Genomic DNA, 23535 nt, shown 5'->3' on the forward strand with positions numbered 1-23535 from the left:
TTAAAGAAAAGGCAATGTATTCCAGAGGGAGAACCACTGTGTGTATAATGAAAGGAATGTATGTGGTTATTTTGCTATAAGTACATATAGTAAATTGCAAACTGAATTGGAAAAGGAAAACAACAAACATATGTGGGAATTGGCCCTGGGAAAAAAATGTTGTTTAGAGGTAAAAAAATGTAAGGCAGTTATGGGAAGTATACCAAAGGCAGTTTATATAAAAATAACTACCCCTGTTCTGTAGATAGAAATTAAGCTGCTAGAAAACAATATAGATAATCTGAATTGTGTTTGAGTGAGAATAGATCTAACTTTCTGACATTATGTGACTAATCCTATAATTAAGTTCCTCATTTAACTCAAGAAGGATTAATGCTTAATTCTGATTTGATTATAAAGCCAGAGTTTAAAAATTGAGACTTGAAGACAAATTATGATTTTATTAAATGGGTCAATCCATATCTACTTCCCTGGATTTAGGATTTTAAAAACCTGAATGCTGACCTGATTTTTTGGGGGGAGGTGGGTGGTGGTGGTGGTGAAGGGGGAGCTGGATTTATTGTCTCCAGATTTTGCGTTTATAAATTACATAAAGATGCAAAACCCGAGTAGAATCCACATCTGGAAATTGCTTTAAGGCCCATCTCTAGTACATTTTATATTGTAGAGAAATATATAGAGGTGATATAGAATAATACATTCTTCTTTTACTGAAGTAAAAAAGAAATCACCAAATAAATGAAGCCTGATATGCTATTTTATATACTGTGACTTTTGTAAGAACTTTTCAAGCATTTATAGGCAACCAGTTAAAACATATTTTTCCATGTAATGGACTGTATCATACTATAATTGTTGGGAGTATTATCCTATACAAAGGCCATTTGAAAGTTTTAGAGTTCCAGCAAAAACCTGGAAAGCATAAACAGAATGGGAAATGAACTTATAATAGAGAGCCCTCATAGTTAAGAAAAGGAAAATAAGTTCCCTGGTAATTACTGGCATTCGGTAGTCAACTGGTGGCAGATGATGCGGTTCTTCATCACAGAGCAAGTCCATCTCATCCAGCATACTGTTCTGCTGGACCTCCAGAACCAGTGAGGTGCTCTGAGCCTTAGGATCTGACCTGAGCGACAAAGGACATTACAGGCATCATGGTGACATCACCCAAATAGCGTGAATGATGTAATTTATGTCAGATGCTACAGCTTGTAAATGTCCTGTATAAGTAGCTCAGTAATTAAGATCGGCTTCACCAAACTTTTCCTCAACCAGGGTCTCTTCAGATGTAGACTTGTCCTACAGTTCTCAGAATTCCTAGTTAGCCAGCCTTTGTCCATGCTATCTGAGAATTCTACAAAATGCAATCCCACACATTCAAAAGACCCCAGCTTGGGGAAGAAGCTACATTTCTCTTTGATCTGCAGTTCCAAGCCTGTAGGGGGGATAAGCTAAAATACATAGCAATACAGTAGTGGAAAACCTTGCTGTCCTAGAAGTAATTTCCTCCAGGAAACCTGAATTCAACTCTTTTGTGTCAATAGAAATTACAGCCCACCTTTGCTATGACAAAGTTTAGCAATTTGATAAGTCAAGTATTCAGCAGGTGGGGTTCAGCACTTATATATCTGCAACAATCAATTATACACCCATACATATGGCATATTTTCTTATAATATAACCTAGCTCTCCCACATGGAGCTGGAGGGTTTTTTCCCCCCTTTAGCAGACACGCCACCTGCAGCCACCCAAATTTTTAGATGTAGCCTCTGGAGCCTCTTAAAACAGTGGCCAAATTGTAAATTTTGATATGACAGCACAGGAAAATTATTAGATGCCTAGGAGTAATCCTATTAGCTGTACTTAGTTAATTTAAATTTCATGAAAGGAAACAGAAGTGAAATTGAATTTAGGTTTTATCCTGGTCCTGCCTACCTCACTGTCCTGCTTCCACTCACTTTGAGCAGATGTGCCTCTCAGAGGCCCTGGTCCAAAAAACCTCTACCAAAGGACTGAACCTCCAGGAGAAAGTGACATGATCCACATGTTTAGCTCTTGCTTGGCTGCCAGTTTGCTTTTGTTTAACATTTGCCATTTGTTTGAGTAACACAAGAGGAGTGACATTGCAAGCTCTAAGTATCGATCCTCCCATCTGGATCAAGACACTGACAGGAAGAAATGGCTAAAAATAAAATCCCTTTCATCATGTCATAATCCAAATCAAGTTCTGGCTGCCGCACGTCCTATTTATTTATTTACTTTTTAAGAAATGAGGACAACGGGGACTAAGGGTAGGAATCACTTAATGGCTGTTTAGCTCTGGAGAACCACAACTTGTCACAGTACTGTATAGATAACATTGAAAGTTCTGTCATGCCATGAGGCAACTTCCTATGTTTTTGTGAGAAAAAATCTATCAGTTAAATGAAGAAGTTAGTTTCTGTATCAGAAGGGGGGAGGAAGTAACTCAGCCCACAGTCCTCAAGCACCGCTTGTGTAATTAAAGTACAATAAAACATGATAGTTTCTGTATAACAAAATGTTAACCATTAGCATTCTATAGATTCTGCACTCCTGAAGCAGAACTCCCAGCTTTTATCATGAGCAAAACAAGACGATATCCAAGCCCCTAAAAGTACACCCACGTTCATGGGTGAGAGAGCAATTCCAGCCAAGAAGACATCTTTTCTTTCCTCCTTCCCCTTTTCATCTCTTACATGATTAGTTTGTGGCAGGAGATGGGGGGCAATCAGTTTTGCCTTGAAGCTAAATAAAATAGCCAGTCCTGGAGAAAAGCAGTTTTATAGATGTGCTCTTATTGTATGCCTGCCTGGGGCTTGGCTAATGTTGCTTTTATATGTGAAAAGTAGAGATTGTGTTACAAGTTGATGTCACCATAGTATTAGAAGGGTGGCCACGTCACTAGTGAGAAGGAGGCGTTATGCTCAGGCAGCAAATAGGTGATCTGGAAGGGGCAATGGCCACAGTGGTTCCTTGATCTGGTCCATTCTGAGAGTGAGCGGGAGGGAAAGGATACCATCTTATACTTTTTTTTATCTCAGACCACAAAATGTCTGGGGCATTAAGTTGCCTTTCTGAAGCTCCCAGGTTTGATGCTACTTAATCTCATCTCATGATTAGACCTGAAATGATGAGTTTGGACTGAGTTTAATGCACGAATCCATCAACTGTGTTTTATAAAGTATTCATTTCTTCTTTAATGGTATTGAAGAATTTATTATTTATTTATAGCATTTATTAATAATAGTATTTGTAATATTACTGAATTTCAAATGTAGAGCTCTAAGCAGCAAAACATAAAATACGTACAGGACTTTATAATAATTCAAAATTGTCCAATAACAACAGTAATAAATTCTATCGACATGCTTCAGCATACTCACAATATTATAGACTGTAATATCTTGTAATTCCAAGCTGCCAGATTCATCCCAGCTGAGGTGTATCTTCCATTTTTTCCTCAGTTCCCAAACAGACATTTAAAAAGTTGTGTTTTTCAAACCTTCCTGAATACTAGGAAGTTTCATGGAATGGATTTGCATTATTACACTAAGTTGAAAATACACATTTTGTGTGCCCTGAGTTAGAACTTGGAGGTAATAGATGTGATATATTTTGCCTATTATGCTTTCTTTGCATTCTGCTAGTTTTCATTCATTACACTTTTTTTGGGCATTTTGAATTAATATTATTTAATATTTGTCTTTAAGATGTGACAAGAATCCTGTGCTAAAATAATGTGTATCATTAAAGCCATCTTTGTCCCCTCCCAAGGGGTGCATGGCCTGCATTGATGAAACAGTGTGTGCGTGTGCAAATCTGTGAATGGCACAGTCTCACCCCTTTTGCATCATGATGCCAAGCCTGCTGTCTTGTTTGATTGCCCCTGCAGGTGCCTTTGCACTGATCTGAGATCAGGACTGCCTGGTTATTTCCACCTAATGCTGCAAGGCTTGTCTTGATTTTGGGAAACTGATTAAGTATGAGCTGCGCTAGGCATGTTTAGCGTAAAGAAGAGAAAGCTCAGGGGAGACATGATAGCAGCCTTCTAATACTTAAAGGGCTGTGACAAGGAAGAGGGTGTGGATTTATGCTCCATAATGCCCTGGGGTAGGAGAAGAACCAATGGGTGGAAGCTTTGCAGAGAGATATCCAAACTCAAAATAAGGAATTTCCGGACTGTGAGAGCTATTAAGCAGAGGAAATAACCTACTTCCTGGAGTCATAGGTGCTTCATCCCTGGAGATTTTCAGATGTTGGACAGCCATTTGACTGGGAAGGACTGAGAATTCCTGCCTTGGACAGGGAGTTAGACTAGAAGACATCCGAGGTGCCTTCCAACCCTGTGATTCTATGGCTCTGTAATTCTATGCTTCAGAGGAAGCCTACAAAGGCAATTTTTCAGTATTTCCTCTGGAGCTGCAGGGTGATCGGGTGGGAAATCACCAAGTCCTGCCTTGTCTATTAGCTTCTGGAATTCCTCCAGCCTCCCTTAGGCAAGGCATCATGACCTCTTGTTAACCCCATCCTTCATTCTGAGGAGTAGATCTGTCTTTCCCCTCACATTGTTGCTGCTATTGTTTCAGCCCCCCACCCTGCAAAGCAAGCACAGCAAGGAAAAGAGCAGTGGAAGAGTGCCAGCCACTCCCCCTTTTTTGCATCTTCCCATTGGCCAGCTGGAGGAAATCCTGGCTGGGACATCAGTGCAACAACCCAAGATTAGTGCCAGGATTGTGACCGTGAGGAGGTTTTTTAAAAATCTCTAAAACAGATAGTTCTGGGGCAGATAGTGGGAAATAGCTTGGATTGCTTGTTAAAATCGGTTTGCTCCAACTTTAATATGCCTGTTCCCGAACTTGGAAAGAAAGCTGCTATTCTGTGCCCCATCAAAGAGAGAAGACTATTCACTAGTTTGAAAGAGAGGCTTCCTAAATGATTGCACCCATATTATGGAACATTTTGACCCACAAACTTAGCTAGCATCCTCCCTGGCTGTTTTTCACATTGCTGGATATGAATATTGTTTATTCCAACAAGCATTTGTTATATCTGCTAGAAAATATTTGTTATGTTTTGGTTTTAAATATTGACTCTGTGTGCTGTTCTTGGTTGTTTTGTTACAATTTGTTAAATATATGGTTGATTTGTTAAAATTGTTTTTAAGTAATTGTAAGCAGCCCTCTGTGGTGGTTTTTCACAAAAGGATATAGATAACTTATTAAATAATGGTGCTATGTAATGTTTCAGATCCAATTCCCAAAAATTCTTTGTAGCTGACAGGAGCACAAGTGTGCATTGTTTTGCAACTCTTTAAAGAAACTCCACAGCCTTAATAAATACAATAAAATCACCATATATTTATTCATCACAGTAAGTAGTCCCTAAAAGTATTCACATTTTGATATTGTGGTAATTTTTAAAAAATGTGACATAACACTCCCTCTCTTTTTAAAGTTCTAATTATTTCACATAAGTAAAATAAAATAGTTTCTACTAGGGCTATGTGAAGTTTGTTTTGGGAAATGAATTCAGTCATCTCTCTGAATTGGATTGATAGATTAAACTGAACTGTTGAATCAGGTCAATTATCTCAACTAAATCAATTATTCCAGTTAGAACAAAACTAATCCATGCACCTTTAGTTCCTACACAAACTAAATTGAATTTGAAGTTCTCAGAGTTTAGAACATTTACTGTTATTCTCCATGTATTTTATGGATAGTAAGAGACAAAAAATAAGCTGAGCACGTAGGACTGAAACCAGGTTTTATATAGAGATTCTGTTCAAATCAGCTACTACTTTCTTTGACAATCTTTTCAAAAATATTCCTGCAGCCTAGAAGTTTCTATGTATTCTTCAAAGTGGCATGACATTTGTTTACATTTTATAACTCACAGAGGATGAACTACATTGGATCATCATTTGCAACCTAGTTCTCAAATGTATTGTTGTTTCATAGGAATTAGGAGAAATTGATTCAGGAATATTTCTGACAAATGCCTCAATAGTCCTGGTAACGTTGCTGAGAATCTTGTTAGAGAAATTGGCTGATGGGGGTTTTCAGCTGCTAGGCAATTGCTTGCTAAGAGCGATGTGGTTTTGGATAATGTCTACATGTGAAGAGAAATTATAGACTTGAGAAGGATTTTGTAGTGCTGGTCGTTTTCTCTGATGCAGCAGCCCTGTGCTCAACCTGTGCAGTTATAAATAAATGTCAGTATTTTAAAATATTGGTAAGACTGCACTGATCTTCTTCCAAAGGAAACAAAACCTCAGTATAACTTTACCCTGGAACTTCTTTTCAATCAGAAAATAAGCATAACAAGATACATTGATGACTTATAGTTGAGGTCTAGATGATCTGAAGGTGCTGCAGAATGAGATGGCAGAGAACTATGATGTTAAAATGGATTTTAGTACTAGACCACCCACAGTGGCATTTTTCTAAAACTACTTCTGCATTTTTTAAAAATCCTTCCATGTAACTATAATATCTGACAGAAAGATTTTAATCTATCCTGCCCTATGCTTCTGCTCCTTCCTTATACATTCATTCAGCTCAGAATAATATACTTACCTCTACTACTGCAGGATTTTGCTTTATGTATAGACTATAATGTGTCAAATGTCCTTGTTTAAAATCACTGTGTCTGAAATAATATGTAAGATGTACTATCTGGAGCTCATTCACAAATACCCATAAGGTCATGGAAGTTTGTGGATAAACAAGTTTTAGGATCAGGAAAGAAATCAGTCTTTCTTGTTTGATGGGGAAAAAACCCAAAGCAGAAATCTTCAGAAAAAATAAGTAGGGAAGAAAGGAGAAATACTACATTTTGCAGTTATTAGTTGCAATACCACAACAGAAAATTAGAGGTAATTCAAATGATATTACAACAATATTTTTGATCTTTTGTTTTCATTTTAACAGAATGTTATTGTACTGCATAGTTGTTGAGCAACTAATCTCTTCTTTTTCATTTAATACAGTTCCTTTATGCCAATTATATTGCTCCTTCTGCTGCTATGGATATTGGAATACAACAGGCTACAAAACATGAAATTTATAAAAGAATTGATCCACCATTTGAAGATCTTTTTGACCCAGCAGAAGAATACATCCTCACTCTTCTTTTGGTTCCATGGATGAAGATGGTGGAAGAAGACCGAGAAACATATGGGAAGGTAATCTATGAACATATGAAGCATACTGCTGGATTATGTAACCATATCCTGGCTACGGTCTTGAACTTCCTGACTATGACTAAGCCTCTGTTTCAGCATCTCTCTTGTTTGACTACAGTCCATTCCCACCATCATCTATGGAGAAAGTCCACCCTGCAGCATTTTCACTCTACCTTTGGCTCCCAGGATACATGGAAAAGAGCTACCATTTTAAAGGGCCAGGTCTTATGATGAAAGATTTTAATTTCACCAAAAGTTAAATACCTCTTTTCATGTCCCATACAATAAGCTGGTGCGTGCCATTTGGAATTCATCATCTTTTGGAACTATTTTCAGGATTGTGGAAGGAGATTGATCAAAGGTAGCAACCCCCATATTGCCACAAAATCCTCTGCTCGAAGGTAAAAAGACTGCCATTAGCAATTTTTTAATTTAAGGCTTATTGTTGTGCCATTAAACAAAACAAGGTGATACAAGGTATTGCAAGGTAATTTATAGGGACATAATTCTGCAAAATAAAACAATATTACTAGCCATCATTATACTCCCCAGCTTCTATTTCCAACAAAGTATTTAGGGTGCTTTTTTCCAGCACCAAGTGCAAAGGAGGCGATATTAGCAATTACATCTTCCTTTTTGCCAGCAAGTATAGCAGTTTCAATAAGAAGCTTATTTTTTCAATTATTTAATTATAACCATTTGAACAATAGGTCTTGGTAAATGTTGCAGAGTTTTCCTGTCCAGAGATCAATCAGCCTTTCTGTCCAAGTATGATAATCCATTCTTCCATTTTTCTTTTCCAATTCTATGACTGCTTAGCACGCTCACTCCAAACTGGTGTAAGTTTTGAATTTTTTCCTCCTTAGGTTTTTAGTTGTAGGATTTCCTTTGTAATTGTGCAAACCTTAGCATTTCCCCAAACAAGTGATATCTCTGCCATATTTGGTGCCCCCATTTTATTTGTTTATTATTTATTTATCAACATTATTTGTATCGCAAATTTCTGGAATCAAATCCTACCAAGGTAGCTTACAAATAATATCAAAAGTTGTTAATAATGTTTCAATAAAGATTATTTGCCTATAGTCCCTATAAGCACTCTTTACCCACATTCACTATTGGAAGTAGCAATGTTATTTTTAGTGTTTCTAGCATCCTTTTAAAAAATAAATAAATAAAACCACTGGTTAATCTATATTAAATAAACTGGTGAGCTTATGTTAAATTTTCTTTTTAATGCAAATTGCTACCTATCAATTAGCAGGCACACACCGCTAGTGACTTTGCCACATTCTCTTTTAAAATGATAGGATATTTGCTCCTTAGTGAGATGCACACAATGCTTTTTGCTTTAGCTGTTTCAGCAAATATTCTCCTTGAATCATCTGGTCTGGGGAAATGCAACATGCAGAGATATGCCTTCTAAACATCTGTCTTGTTCCTGGCAAGTTTGCTTCTTTTCTACCCACTGTCATTGGCAGCTTTCCTCTCCTACCCCTTCATCTTTCTTTCAGTAATGTGTACTGGGTGGATGACATAAGATATTATTTTTATTAGGTGGAGCTGGTGGAAGAAACTCGACAGCTGGACTCAGTGTACTTTAAAAAGCTGCAGGCTTTGCGTACAGAGGGCATTTCCAAGAAAGATGAGGTAAAGGCAAGCACCTATTAACAAAAACAACATCCTTATTTCTGCATCGTATTTAGAGCTTAACACTGTGTGCTTCTCAGTGGCAGCAAATCTATTTTTTTTGAGAAATCTACAAAGCTTTTACACAGTGCCGTTCTACATTATAAACTTCTAATAAACAAACTTTTAGTCCATACCAGCAAATTGCTGCATGGCTTCAAAATTATAGTGAGTGTTTCATGAGAAATGACTTGCCGTGCCAACCAACAATATTCATCCTACTGCTATTAATACTACTAATACTATTACTACTAATGATAGGTAAAATAGTGGAAGATTTGAAACAGTAAATATACAACTCCAAGATAGGGGGAAAATATCCGATTAACAATTAAATCAAATGCAAATGAGTATTCATTTCTTTGTATGAACTCGGGGGAATTAATATTAATTGTAAACAGCTGGTGACTCACCCAAAAAGCTCAAACATCCAGCTTTAGATTAAAAGTGTTGTGAGAAAGGAATTGTAGGTCTCACTAGATTTTAACGGCATCTTACTTATGCAGCCAAAATGCTACATTCATTGCTCTTTCTCACATACATACTAATATAGCATCAACCAGTTAACAATCTTTCATACAACAGTCCAGAAATCTCAAGCTGGGCGTATTACTGAATTCTAAAAATCATAAGAAACCATGGTTGTTCCCCTTTTTCTAGCAATAAGGAAATAGTTATACTGTTAAATCATATCCTAAGGCAGACTTCTGGAAGCTCTCAATGTATTGAACTTCAACCCTCATAATTCCCAGCAAACGTAACCAAAGAAGCCCATTGCAAGAAAGACAATGGAGCAAGAACATACCGGTCTCCTTTAAGAAAAGTGCTTTGAAATCATGATGTTACAATATGGTCCTTTTTCAAAGCTTCACTTTTGCTCTGTAATAGTGCTATAGACAACATACTGGTAATATACAGATTGCCTTCTAGATGTCCTACCCTTGTTTTTCTACCTATATCTGCTATTGTGACCTAGATTCACATATTGTGTTGAGAGGGACAATACAATATCTTCTCTTGAGCCACAAGATTATACAGGTATGCCTTTAAAAATGCCAGCAATTGTCATGGTGCCAATACTACATGATGATGATGATGATGATTGATGATGATGATATCAGAAAGGAATAAATAACTTTTTTTTTGTTCTTTTCTTTTATACAGACACCCCTCCCCCGGTTTTTATAATCAGCTTATATTATTCATCTTCAGAATCAGAAAACGTTGATAGCAAATATTTTTCTTTTCCTGTTCCTCAATGATTCACTCCTATATAAAGCCATCTAGTAGTGGCAAGAGATTATATAGCCAGTATCTTTGATCAAATGCACCCAGTCACAGTTCTTGATGCATACAGGTGCCCTTTAATCTTTGATCTGAAATACAATTACATGAAAGGGCATAAAAGAAAGAAGAAATACATACATATCTTCATAGGTTAAGAAACCAGGAGGTATGAGTTTATTATCTTGTACAATTCTTTCATTAGGCTTTGGCAGTTGAAGAAGACGTTCCACAGAAGTCTGATTCTATTACAATTGTAGAAACCTTTGGTCAAGACTTTTCTGAAGATTTCAAATCATATGACATTACTAAATTACTTAGCAACAGGCTGGATTTGGAACAGTTCCGTATCTTTCTTGAGGAGCAATCAGCAAGGTATTTCTCCTGTTATAGAGTGGCCCTGTCATTAACTCCAATTTCCCTAGTAAATTTTATAATTCTATAGCTTATCTCATTGATATGACAATGAAAAGGTATTTTCAGTCTCTTCACTGCTTGATGGATTTTGAACAGCCAATGTATTTAAAGAATGAGATGTTTATGAATGCCAAAGACTCATATATGCCCCAATCCAAATCCCAACTTTCAAAAAATGTTTTGGCTCTAGGCATATATTGGAATTTTTGCTATAGTCCAGCCTCTGTTTTTGTCATTTCCATCCATTGATTAAGGATATGATATTCACACCTGCAGATGTACTTTCTCCAAGTTCATTGTCCAGTACCAAAAAGTAGAAGAGAATATAAGACAAGCACAAGGCTGAGGCAAGAAATGTTGCTATCTCACACACTTGCAAAGTTCAAAATATCTCTCTTCTAGTGATTTTCTACAAGAAATCTGGAAAGGTATCTCTCATTTAGCGCACTAAAACAGCAAAGCCTACATAATCCAAGAGCTTTTTTATAGCAATCTAAGTTTCTCTTGGATCATTTTGTTTTCTTTTCTCTTGGTTGTCTTGCTTTGAAGAGCCTGTGCAACAAGGTCAACCCCAACAGTGATTTTTGCTAGGGATGGAGAAATTGACTCTCATTCAGTTTGAATTCCTGATTCATTTAGAAATATCAGTTCAATTCAACCATTCAAATCAATTTGGAAAAACAAATCAATGTAACACTTCAGTTTGAAGCACTGGATTCTGTTTGGTTTTCCAAATCCTTTCTCTTCAGATCTGACCGTTTGATTCCACTTTCTAATGCAGTAGGAAAATTGGCTCAGTTCAGAGATATGCTAAACTGAATCTGTGAATCAAAGTTTCACAAAGCTGTAACATGTGTGCAATTAAGGTACATGACATTTTATAGATTAGATAAAGTGGTTTCCAAGCTTAACTCCCTTGGGCTGAAGTAAAGAGTTTTAAAACCTGAATTCATAGGGATAGATAAAGCGGTGTGTAAATAATTGGCCAAATACTTTCAAGGAAAGAAATCCCTGCAGTTTGTACTATATAACAACTACTTCCTCAGTTCCAGTGTGCAGTGTAGAAACATAATGGAAGATAGACTTTTGTATCTTATGGGCAACTGTAGTCCAGTGTACTCATCCCAGTTGTAGTGGCTATAAGCAGTCTGTTTCCATTTAGAGAGCTGTTGATATATCCTTCCCCAATGTGGCATCTTCCAGGTGTGTCTGGCCATGCTGGTTAGGAAATTCTTAGAATTGGAATACAACACATGAAGGTGCAACCAGGATGGCAAGGTTGCTTTAATAGACAAAAGCTTTCCATGTGGAGCAACAGTATCCAAAGATTTATTAATTGCCATAGTAATAACTTTGCATCTATTGTTGCAATTAAGTCAATGTCAACTCCTGGGCACTGCCGTTAGTTTTACTAGCCACAGTATAGAAGTGATTTGCTATTGGCTTCTTCCAAGACATTTTGCAACTTCTGAGTCTAACCTATAGCCCCTGGGTTTTCCTCATGGTCATCCATCTAAATATTAGCCACCCCCACCTACATTTTATCAGTTCAGCGAAAATCAGGTAGGTGCTGCCTCTGCTGTAGCAATCTGTTTTTTATTCTCCTATAACTTCACTCTCAGTCAGTGGCAGCAAAACAGCAAGTGGCTGACCTTGTCCAGGTTTGGAAGCTAAACAGGAATCCCAGGGTAAATGGTTGGACTACAAAGTTGAAAACCATCTCTGCAGAAGGCATGACACATTTCTTCCATGTGATAGATGTAATAGATCTATCTATTAGTCACTTGAAGTCAACCTCAATTTTATGATTTATTTTATTGATTTGTTAGATTTATATCCCACCTTTCCTCCAAGAATTCAGGGTAGCTTACATGGGGATTTCCTTTCATTTTATAATACCACAAATTTGAAAAAAGTGGACTAGTCCGTAGAAGCTGATGACATCATAAGTGATCTAGTCTTTATCATACTACAGAGCTTGTTGATGTTGTCAATTCACCTTTGTCATTCTTCAGAGCTCCTGTAAGTATGTGGAGGAATCACATGGTCTAAGTGGTAAAGTGTTTGTTGCATACGATAATTACGCAGTGCCATTCTACAAATGCTTATTCAGATTCTAGAATTCCACTTGGTTATTTGCCTGAAGAAGTTTGCATAAGAATATAACCCACATAGGAGAATGGTGGTTTCAGAGGATTGGGGATGGGGTAATTTAAGGTGAGAATAGGAACAATTTATTTGCTAGAGGCCTCCTGTACCTGTTTTCACCTTCAGCCTAAAACAGTAAAAAAGAAAAAAAAGGGGGGGGAACCTGCTCCTTCTGATGATGTCAGTAGATGGTACATGGTGACCATCCATCCAAAGGGTTGGAAGCTGAGTTGCAGCTTCCATGTCATCTAATATTGCCCATCCTTGAAGTAATGTTTATGATGCTGTGATAAAAACATATTGCTTCCTTTGTAGCACAGACCTCATGTGCTGGATAGACATTGAGCAGTTCAGGAGAATGTTACACAAAAATAAAGTACAACGAGATGAAAAATCTAAAGACATTAAGAAGAAATATCTAAACAAGAAATATTTCTTTGGACCTGACAGCCCAGCTACAAAAGAAGAACAAGAGGAGGTAACTGGCTGCATTTAAAATGTTAGAAAAAGATGCTGCTGATCCAGTCAGTTCTAACATCTTATGATTGCTGACTTGAGTGCTTAGCACTTAGCTATATTTTCCTAGTGGCCAGTATGCACTGTGTTTTCATTTAATGTGATGCCCTTTAAACAAAACCACACTTCTACATGGAACCTGTTTTTTCCAGATGCAATCCCACAGTAGCAGTGAATGACACCCATGCAGGTTAAGTAGATTACAAAGGTATTTTTCCACACAATTAATATCTCTACAAAGAGAGAAACTTATATTTTACTTTAGTGTTTTAGTCCCAACAAATTTATTTTTTGTCTAATGATTGTATATTACCTCCTGCATCAGAGCTGATTTGCCTTTGAATACCAGTTGCTGGAAATGTTGCACTCCTATTTTTCCTGTAAACTGTATATCTGAGCCACTGGTCTGATCCAGCACAGCTAAATATTCTTCCACATAAATGGATGTTTCCGTAGAGTAGAGCTACCATATCTGGGCTGCAAAATCCAGATGACCACTAGATGGCAGCAGAATAAGAATTTGGCATGAAGATATGGTGATTTAATTGATTGATTATATGCCATCAAGTTGTTGTTGACTCTTAGCAACTACATAGATAGATTTTTCTCCATGACAATCTGTCCCTAACCTGGTCTTTCAGGTCTTCCAACGGTGCACCCATCACCACTGAAACAGTCCATCTACCTTGCTGCTGGTCATCTTTCCTTCCACCTTTCCCAGCATTAGAGCCTTCTCCAAAGAGCTAGATCTTTGCATGTGTCCAAAGTAGGATAGTTTGAGCCTGCCTATATATAGTACCTTTACCTTAAGACCTAAGACCTGTGCACTGGGTAATGCCTTCTGAGAAGGTCAATAATGTTGAACAAGCTTCTCCAGAAGATAGCTTGGTCCCTTTTCTCAGTATATATATATTTTAATGCACTTCTGTAGGAATGTTGGGTGCATATTCAGAGGTGTTTTCTGCAACAGTGATTATCCCACTGATAGTCCAATTATACTTTGCAGAGGAATATGTGTAAGAGCTATATAAAAAAATGAAAAATTGATGACAAAAAGCATTACATATTACCTCAAAATATTATTTTTAACTAGTTTGAAATCCTAGCATGAAAATAGTTTTGCTCAATTTAAAGTGAGGTCTTTCTGTGGTCTTTGTGAGGTTATCAGATTCATTTAGTCCCCTCTTTGCTGTGTTGTCTTCTACTTTTTTACTTATCTTTTAGCCCTACGAATTTACCATTCTGTGAAACAGCAGCATTATGATTTATGTCCACCCCAGCAGCCATTTGGTAGTGGTACAAAATGATACATAATACATCCTCAAAATTCTGAAGGTACCCAGTAGCCTTACCTTATACAGCTTAGAACAAGGCTGCCTGAGGAACCACCTGTCCATGTGGAGGGCACTGATTACTTGGATAGACTTAGCAGATGTCCAGAAAAACCCAGGTAAGTTCAGGATGTTGACATCCTGAAAGTAGTGAGGAACTTCAACATCATACTGATCGTATGGCCTTTCTCAGCCCAGTGTCGAGCCCCTAGGTGTTTCCTAGGGCAGCAAAGAAAAGCAGGTGGAAATGGGGTGCAGGTGAGCACACAGCCAGTCTTTCTGGGCATCAACACATACATCCTGACTGTCAGTGCCTCATTCAAAGGACTGAAAGCCAAGAGGCTGTATTTGTTTTCCCTGGTTGTTCTGCCCTTCATTAAGTGCCTCATGTCAGCTCTGAGCCACTATCCAACATTTCTGGAGGGCTTAAGGTGTGTGCCTGGTACGGGGAAAATATTTTGTTTCAAACTTCTTACTGTTAGGACATTTTTCTTGACATCCAACCAAAATCTACTTCCTCGTAATTTAAACCGTTGTGTCTTGTCCTGCCTTGAAGCCTCCATGCAGTCATCTCTTTTCTCGGTTAAACATACCCAACACCTCTGTTTCTAATATTTTTTTTCTTTCCAGGCCTTTCATCATCTTGGTTGCTGTCCTTTGGATACACTCCAGTTTGTCAGTGTCTTTCCTAAAATGCAGTGCTCAAAATTGTATGCAAAACCTTTATACAGTGCTTCTCTTCCTGAAGCATAGGACTGAATTTGGTTTTCCCCCCCTTCCAATGCTCATACTGTTGGTTCAGATTCACCTTGTGATCCAGCAAGACACCCATATCTTTTTTATATATACAGCTGTCTAGTATGACACCCCCCCATATAAGATTTTGCCCTTGTCTCTACTGAAATGTGTCTTGCTAGTTTCTGCTCATTGTTCCAACTTGTGAACCTTGATATTGTCCTCCACAATGTTTGCTATCCTCTCTACCTTTGTACAGTTGGCAAAGTTTGTAACCCCTCATGCAACTCATTTATAAATTCGCTGAACAGCACACCCTTCTAATGGAGCTCTGCCACCTGCTGTTTGATACTTATTTCCAGTTTGATAAGAAGCCATCGACATACACTTGTTGGGTATGAGTGTTTAACCAGCAGTGTCTATGCTGATGTTTGGATTAAAATTTGTCCCCATGTGGACAGTCTCCTTTCCCCCTGCTTTTTTGGCTGTTGGCTTCCCACCACTCCCCACAGCAATAAAGATAATCAAAACACCAATGTGATAATTTTCAGGAATTCACAGGCTTTTCTCCCCTAAACACTAAACAACATGATGCAATTTGGTAGGCATAAGGCAGATCAGCCAGGCCGAACCACATATTGGAAAGAGTTCCTTGTACTTTTGCTGGACAATCCAACTCTACTAAAAAAGACTAAAAATATTTTAATGAGAAATATTAAAGATGAGCAAGAAGCAGGAGGAAAGGACAGAGATTTTTTTAAAAAGAGTCTGTTTTGTTGAGCAGAGTATAGCAATGCTCCCAGAAAAACTTTGCCCAAGGAAAAAATACACACCAGCATGATAGGTTTGCAAACTGCATTGTCCATATCTTGTTCTCCAAAGAAACTCAGCCAGAAAATATATACTATCTGGTTGTTTATTGATAAAAATGCAAAACTTCATAAAATACAAGTTGTATACAAAATATAGGAAAAAACACGTCTTCTCATATATTCAGCATCCAAGACTTATCTACAAACATAAAGTCTCTAGCCAAACACTCTCAGAGAAGAGGTACACTACTTGGTTATTAGTTACAACTACATAACCCATAAAACTACATAACTACATGGTGGCTAACGCTAAAACAACTGCGAGGCTGGGCATACAATGCTCCAGTTATATTGCCACTCCATACCCCCCCACTGGGTAACTAGCATACACACGCCAATAGGTGGCAGTAAATAGCAGTATACATGCTAACACACAAGTCATAGGATCTCTCTCTAGTCACAACATTTTCTGTGAAGATAACGAGCTGCATCCTTTCCCATGAGAAAATCCTAACATGTTTGGGGGCATTTTATAGTGCTTTAGCACATCATCTGTATTCAAAACTACAGTGGTTTATATTGTTACTTGTTCTGTTTTTGTCTAATGCTTTTCTCACCCTCGTGTTTTGGGCTTCCAACCCAGCTTTAGATGGTCACTTAGGGGCTACATGTATATTATTTGCTACACAGGTTGCATAAAAGGGTTTTGCTTAAAAAATAGTATTATACATGATTGAAAGCAAAAAAAAAAAAAAGCAAAAGAGAACCAAAGAGATAAGCTGAGGGTTTTGGCGCCAAGAGACTAAAATGTTAAGCAAATGAATATACGCATGATTGCAAATGTTGTAAAAATTAATATCCATATAAATTTAGAAGGAAGATAACGGATGGGAATACTGGCCTAGATTTGACATATTACAGAGTGAGGAGTTTTGGGACATTATCTGTATATTACAGAAAGTAATTAAGGGATTTGATTAAGACACTATTACAGTGGAAATTCTTTCCCTTAAAAGCTGAAGTTGATTTATAGACACAGTAGCTCTGAAGAAGGACTGCTTTAATTCAAAACACACTGGGCTATAAAATAAAGACCATATGATGGATAAATCACATATAGCTTAGGACCAAGCTATTTACAGGTCTGCCCCTCCTATACATCCCCTCTACACTTCTGGATCATCAATGGGGCAGGTTTGGTGGGTCCTGGCAGAGATACATTGAACATTTCTGGTTAATGTTGCTTTCTGCATGGAAAGGCTTAGTTGTGTAGTGTCTACCATTATTGCTGAAGCAAGCCCTCTCTTCATTACAATTTAGGAAGAGCTCAAAATATGTTGATAATCTAAGCATCTTAAATGCTTTATCTGTTTTAATTGTTTTAAAAGGAGTTGCTTTATTGTTTTAATAATGATCTAAGGTTTGCTTTAATTGGAATTCTGTTGTTCTAATAGTTTTTCTGAAAGCCATCCTGTTAAGGGAGTGCAGAGCATACTGCAAATCAATCAATCAATCAATCAATCAATCAATCAATCAATCTTAAGTGAAATCTGGATTTTCCTCACTTGTTTTGGTCTAGGTTGCACATTGCCTAGTAATCTAAAACTGACTTTAGTTTGTTTCTGTAAAATAATTCTTTATTGTTGAACATTTTGCTGTCTCCTGGATGTCTTTGCTAGATTATGAAATTAAGTGGAGGTTGGGGGCAAATACTTCATGAGCAAGTTGCTCCCGTGATCTTGCTTGAGGTTCAAAAGTGTGCCCAGAAGAGATTACAGGAAAAGTGGCTGCCACTATTTTCTAAACGCGAAGAATTGGGAACATGGAAAAAACCAAAGGTAATATTTTAACAATTCATATGGCACCATAGTGACATGTAGTTTGCCTTTGCGCTGAATTGTGCATACTACACTGATTACCTGAAAATCAATGATAATAAGCAGCATGCAAGATGGTACAGATGAGTTTGTATGCAGTTTTTCCTCTGGTAGATTCCTTAAGCAAGTACGCCTGTAAGCCACTGAAAGTGAAAGTGGCTTTTGAAGCTGGCCCTCTACACCTGGCAAGCATTCCAAAGTTTGTTGCGGGGAGGTAGAGACCTCGGTCATTGTAGAATTCCTTCCATCATCCACAGTCCCTCCCTCCCTGGAACACAAATGCAATCCAGTCCATGTGGAAGCTCACAGAATAATGCAGATTCTGAAGACAACAGACTGGATCTCTGACGCTTAGGCATGTCTGTTTCTCACATTGCAGCTGTTCCTCATCCTCCCACCTAGGGCATTGTCTTGCATCAAGAACAGTATTGATCTTTCTTCTGCACAATAGTGAAGTAGACGGAGTCTCTTCCTGGCTATCAGCCAGACCTTTCATTCAGTGTAGGGAAGAATTATTTACTCTGTGGTGCAATGAATCTACTGGATAGGAAGAAGCTTTTAACTTGGTATCACTTCAGAGAGGAAAACTGTTGAATCTGCAGAGTCTTCACTACACTGATTTTATGGGTGTAGAGTTGGGGGTTGACACAATGCTGGATTAAACCTGGCTTTGTTTTATGTTCTTTTTCATTTTTTCAAAATTTGTTCAGTGTATCAGATTACATTCCTGACTAGGAGAAATGATAGTTTGGGGAAAATGTATCAGTAAACATAAGGGCAGCTGTTTTTTTCAATGGTGGTCCATTCAGGCCCACATCATTTCAGGAAGCAATCTGTGTGATTTTTCCTCTGGCCTCAAATTTTAAGATAGCCAATGTGTTTGATTTTGACCATCCAGATGAAAAATGTAATCTTCTTTAGAGGAAGGTTAATCAATGCTAATCTTGGCAAGAGTTAGGATATTGTTAAAGAAACAATGGGGTACCCTCAAAATTGGTATTAATATGCATGTTAGTAATCAACACACTGTTTTGTCCTGTTTGCTTTCAGCCACATATGCAAGAGGCAGCAGAAGATATCTTAATTCAGAAAGAGGAAAAGCAAAAAGTACCATGGAAGGCAAGCTGTGTTTGTTTCTACTTGGGTCTTTGTGTATTATAAACCTCTAAACTATGCAACCGTTACATAAACAGGAGAATAAGCTTAGTTAGTGCTGAGCAAGTGCAGTCATTACTGCATACAAGATGCTGTAGTGGGTAGCATTGGATCATGTTAAATTAACAAAATTAATTCAATGCAAATGCCATGGTTTCTGTTATTATTGGAATGGGCACAATTGGAGTCAGAAACTAAAAAAAAATCTTACTTGTCTTTTTTTTTGTTTCTGGTTCCTGCGGCTACAAATATAGTTAACAAATCTATGAACAATACCTGATTAAATGCTGATTAAAGGTGCAAGCTTTAGATATATTATTTTGTGTGTAGGCTAGAACACTAACTCTTGAGAAATGTTTGTCTCTTGCAAAGATCTGTAAGCATCTGCTTCACTTCAGTACTTCTTGAGGCAGTTGTGGGTAACTGGCCAACATTACTTTTAATCCAGATCATCATTCTGTATATTATATACCATTGAAAAAAGATAATTGGGTTCTGGACTCCAGCACTACTGTACTTACTTTTTTTTTCAGACTTTCATGTCATTTAATTGCTTGCCATGGCTTAACACTTTAATTTAATGCAGAAAGTATGTTTTCTATACTTTTTATTTGGGAAACTGGAACAAACTATTCCTTTTTAGCATCTGGAAGATAATTTATTATGGAGAGTGATTAAATGCACTCATCAAAAAAGAATCTGAAATATGTAGCAAAATAGGCAGGATTAATCATATCTCTGGAGTCTGTTTCACTTACAACTACATTCTAACATGACGATCGTATCAATTGTTAAACATCTTAAAGCTTTGTAACATGACATCTCAGAGGAGTTCTGGCCTTTCTTTTCCTTTTTTCTTTCTCAAACAGCAGCAAACTCTTTATAACACATCATGGACATACATGCAAGAGGTGAAGGCTTTTTCTTTTTATTTGAGTTCCATATTGCTAGGTAGCTAGTGACAAGAGCTAGTTGAAAATATTTTGCTAGATCAGGATCAGGAAGATCTGTTTTGGCAGGATCAGGTACTGTACTGCAATACCAGGGAATACAGGTAGGTTAGGTATGAAGGCAGGGCTGAGGGGTATCTCAGGAGGGGCATCCTGTGTGCAGGGAAGAATTTGCAGGGCACAAGTAAGAAGACAATGGTCCCAAAATAACCACCGAATTCCAGTTCAAGGAAAGGGAGACCCGTACAAGGCTTTGAGAAAGGGCAGATCTGCAAACAATACTCTTGCCATATGTTTATGCAGGACTTGAACATCGATGTCGTAGAATCTGATTTAGTTACCTTAGTAGCACAATTAACACTGACCTGTTTGAATGTATATTAGGCTGGAATGAGATTATTATATTAGAATGAGGCTGGAGGGATTATTCTCAGGAAACAATGCTCAAAAGAGACATTTAAACTCCCTCTCCTTCAACTGTATCTGGTACTAATTTTTTTTTCTTAATTGTCACATTCAAGATTTTGGTTTAAAAATGAAAGTAGGTTGGAAACAAAGAGAGGGTTTTTTTCCTATTCCTAATAGTAACTTTCCTTCCTAAAGATGCCTCTCAAAGAAGTTGGTGGAGGACAAGAGAAATGTATGAGATTTCACATTTCAAATTTGTTTTACGATCCACCATGCAAATTATTGCTTGATCTATTGTGGCATTTAAACACTCCTTCAACTGTGTTAATAGGATCTGCAGTGGTATTTCAATTTTTCATTGCTATATGCCTTTTATTTCTTTCAGTTTCTTTTTTGTCTATTCTTTCATACTTGGCTTCCATGCTCTCCTTTTCTTGGTGTGAAGATCCACGAAATGTCTCGGTGGGATTAATTCCAGAAACAACAAACTTTCAGTGTCTGTCTGTGTTCATGGCAATTGATTAGAGTGGCTTTTTTCAACAAGATAAGTTGTCAAAGGCAGTTTTAAACTTGCACATTCTGCGATTTGTGATTACTCTTGCATGTTTCTAAACAATTTCAAACTTTTCCCCTTTCTATTCATAACTCATACCTTACAGCACAGTCATATGTTCTAAATCATTATTAGTCATTTCCTTTTTCCCGTTGTCCCTTCCAAAGAAACTTTGCCCAAATCAAACAAAAGAGTGGGAGAGAGAAAGTGGCTGCCAAGTTCTACTGTGTCTATGCAATGAACTACTGAACATTGGGGTCAGTGCAGAGATAAGCATCAGACAGTTTGCCCTAAGTAATGCTTATGTTATTACTTTATAAAATGTGTACTTTCTTTTCTCCACCTCTCCTTTCAACAGCATGAGAATAAGTGGATGTTTGCAGCTAGGGAAATAATTACTTTTCGTAAAGCTCTGATGAATCCCATCACAGCTCTTCAGTTTCAACACTTTGTAACCCTGAAAGGAGATTTACTGGGGAACGGAGTGATCTTCTGGCAGGAGGTACAGAAATACAAGGTACAGCACTGTTAAGGAATGGAAATAATGCAGTTACTCAGCGACCATGACATTTACATCTAAAGCTATGGTATTACTTTGGGACCATTTCAGAAAAGGAGGTCTAAAGGTGCTGACCCCTGGACTCTTTGTGGCTTGTCCTATTACTAGTAATAAGGACTAAGTAATTACTACTAAGCCAAATATTGAAATAAAACCTTGGTGATTACATGGATACACCCATGTAGTTTTTTTGACAAGCGTTGCCTGTTTTGTAAATGTGTTATGGTGTCTCATGCACTTATGAAAGGGGTGAAGCTTGTGCTGTGACAACACAACACTGCTTTTATCGTTTTAACACAAGCTTTGGATCCTGCTTCTTCAGTCTGTTTCACCATCTTTTCACCACTAAACTTATGGTGTCCACATGTACCATTGATTTCCTGATCCTGAACTGAAATTATAAGACACTCACAAGTGTTTGAACTAGATCAGTGAAGTCTGTAACATATTTTTGCATGGACTGCTTCCGCCTAGGGTTCTACTTAGTTAATCATATCTTTTTCTCAAACATCCCATCCCTTCCCCTCTGTCTAGTTTAGACCTCTGGAATTTCTTGGTACTCCTCTACTCAAATAGTAATCAGGTCTGATCTTGCTACTGAGTTTAGATGGCAGTCTGTAGGCTACTTATGCACTGTCATATTATGGTTGTCAGATTCAACACAGGATAGGGTACTGTGGATTTCTCCAAATAAGAGAAAGGATCTGGCAAGGAATTCTGCTCCATGCTGTAGCTGTACAAGTATAATATCCTAACTGTAATTCCTAACTGTGGCTAGAAGATTTGGAATATGCCATGTCCTCACCTGATCCCTCCCTCCCTCCCACGCCTCTTCCCTCCAGGGTTTACTTTAATCTTGGTATAGTTTTATAAAAGCATCTACATCGTGATAGTAAAATCTCACTATGATAAGACCTTGAACTGGAACCAATTTGAAATAGCTGCTAAGCATGTAATGGAATATTGGTTTGTTCTCTACTGTTTGCTGTACTCTTGACCTTCTAATCTAACCTTCCATCTTGCCTGCTTTGTTTATGCAGTGTATGTACCAATTTATAAACTTTTCATCTGGAGTCTTCTGTGTGAGGCCATCTTCTGTGCTAAGTTGATAGTTCAGAAGTTGTGCAAGTTCAGAAAATTGAGTTAATTGCTCATTGTTAAGTCATCCATAAGTAAGTGAATCATATGAACACATTCAAGTCTTTTGCTTAATTCTGTGATAACAGTCTTGAACTGTGTAATATGGCTGCTATTCAAATTTGTGATGTTGAACTCAGCTAAAAGCAAGGAGTATGTGCACAGTGCCTGGTGTAGTGTGATGAAAGTTCCAATTATCTTTTTAGGAAGTGTGCTGAAACTTCTCAATTCATCCATGCTGGTATAGAGTAAGGAAGATGACTTGACTGAAATATGCAAGAACTGTTACCTAGGCAAAGGGGGCTGAAACAATTTTTAAGCCTGGGAAATAAGATAATATTCAGAAGTGGCTAAGGCAGATAGCTCCCTGATTCACTGAAGTATAAGAAGATGGCGTGGGGAGGTACAGACATTCAAGATTTTGTTATACTAGCCAGTCTCAGTAAAGGTATTGAACTTTTACTGTGGTATTGAATTCCTGGCTGGTTTACCTAGTGGTACTGACAGCTGGCCAGCAGTTCCCTTGCCAGGAAGAAGAGACACAGTAGGAGTAATGGTGGTGGTGGTACTGGTGTGGTGGTGATGATCATAACAATAACAAAAATAATAATGGATATTGTTATTTTTAGTTCCCAAGGACCATTTAACCTAGTTACTAAAATGTTCTTTGCTTTTGGCCTTTGCTTGACTTGTGGTTCCTAGCTTCCTGCTCCTGTGTGAAAGCTACTTTATTTCTGGAACTGCCAGAATTGTAACA

General features: G+C 37.7%; 1 protein-coding gene across 1 annotated transcript in view; it reads left to right on the forward strand.

Moving 5' to 3' along the window:
* Window positions 1-23535, forward strand: part of RGS22 (regulator of G protein signaling 22) — an 87637-nt gene that overhangs the window by 44860 nt on the left and 19242 nt on the right. The window contains exons 16-22 of the mRNA XM_025166156.2: window positions 7013-7207; window positions 8765-8857; window positions 10386-10555; window positions 13061-13223; window positions 17819-17977; window positions 19067-19144; window positions 21447-21599. Of these exons, the coding sequence (XP_025021924.1) occupies window positions 7013-7207; window positions 8765-8857; window positions 10386-10555; window positions 13061-13223; window positions 17819-17977; window positions 19067-19144; window positions 21447-21599 (1011 nt within the window). The remainder of the gene's footprint in view (window positions 1-7012; window positions 7208-8764; window positions 8858-10385; window positions 10556-13060; window positions 13224-17818; window positions 17978-19066; window positions 19145-21446; window positions 21600-23535) is intronic.

The sequence above is a fragment of the Python bivittatus genome, unplaced genomic scaffold (genome assembly GCF_059951505.1).
Source record: "Python bivittatus isolate LINGU-HERP-01145 unplaced genomic scaffold, Pbiv_v1 ctg000590_np1212, whole genome shotgun sequence".
Lineage (NCBI taxonomy): Eukaryota > Metazoa > Chordata > Lepidosauria > Squamata > Pythonidae > Python > Python bivittatus.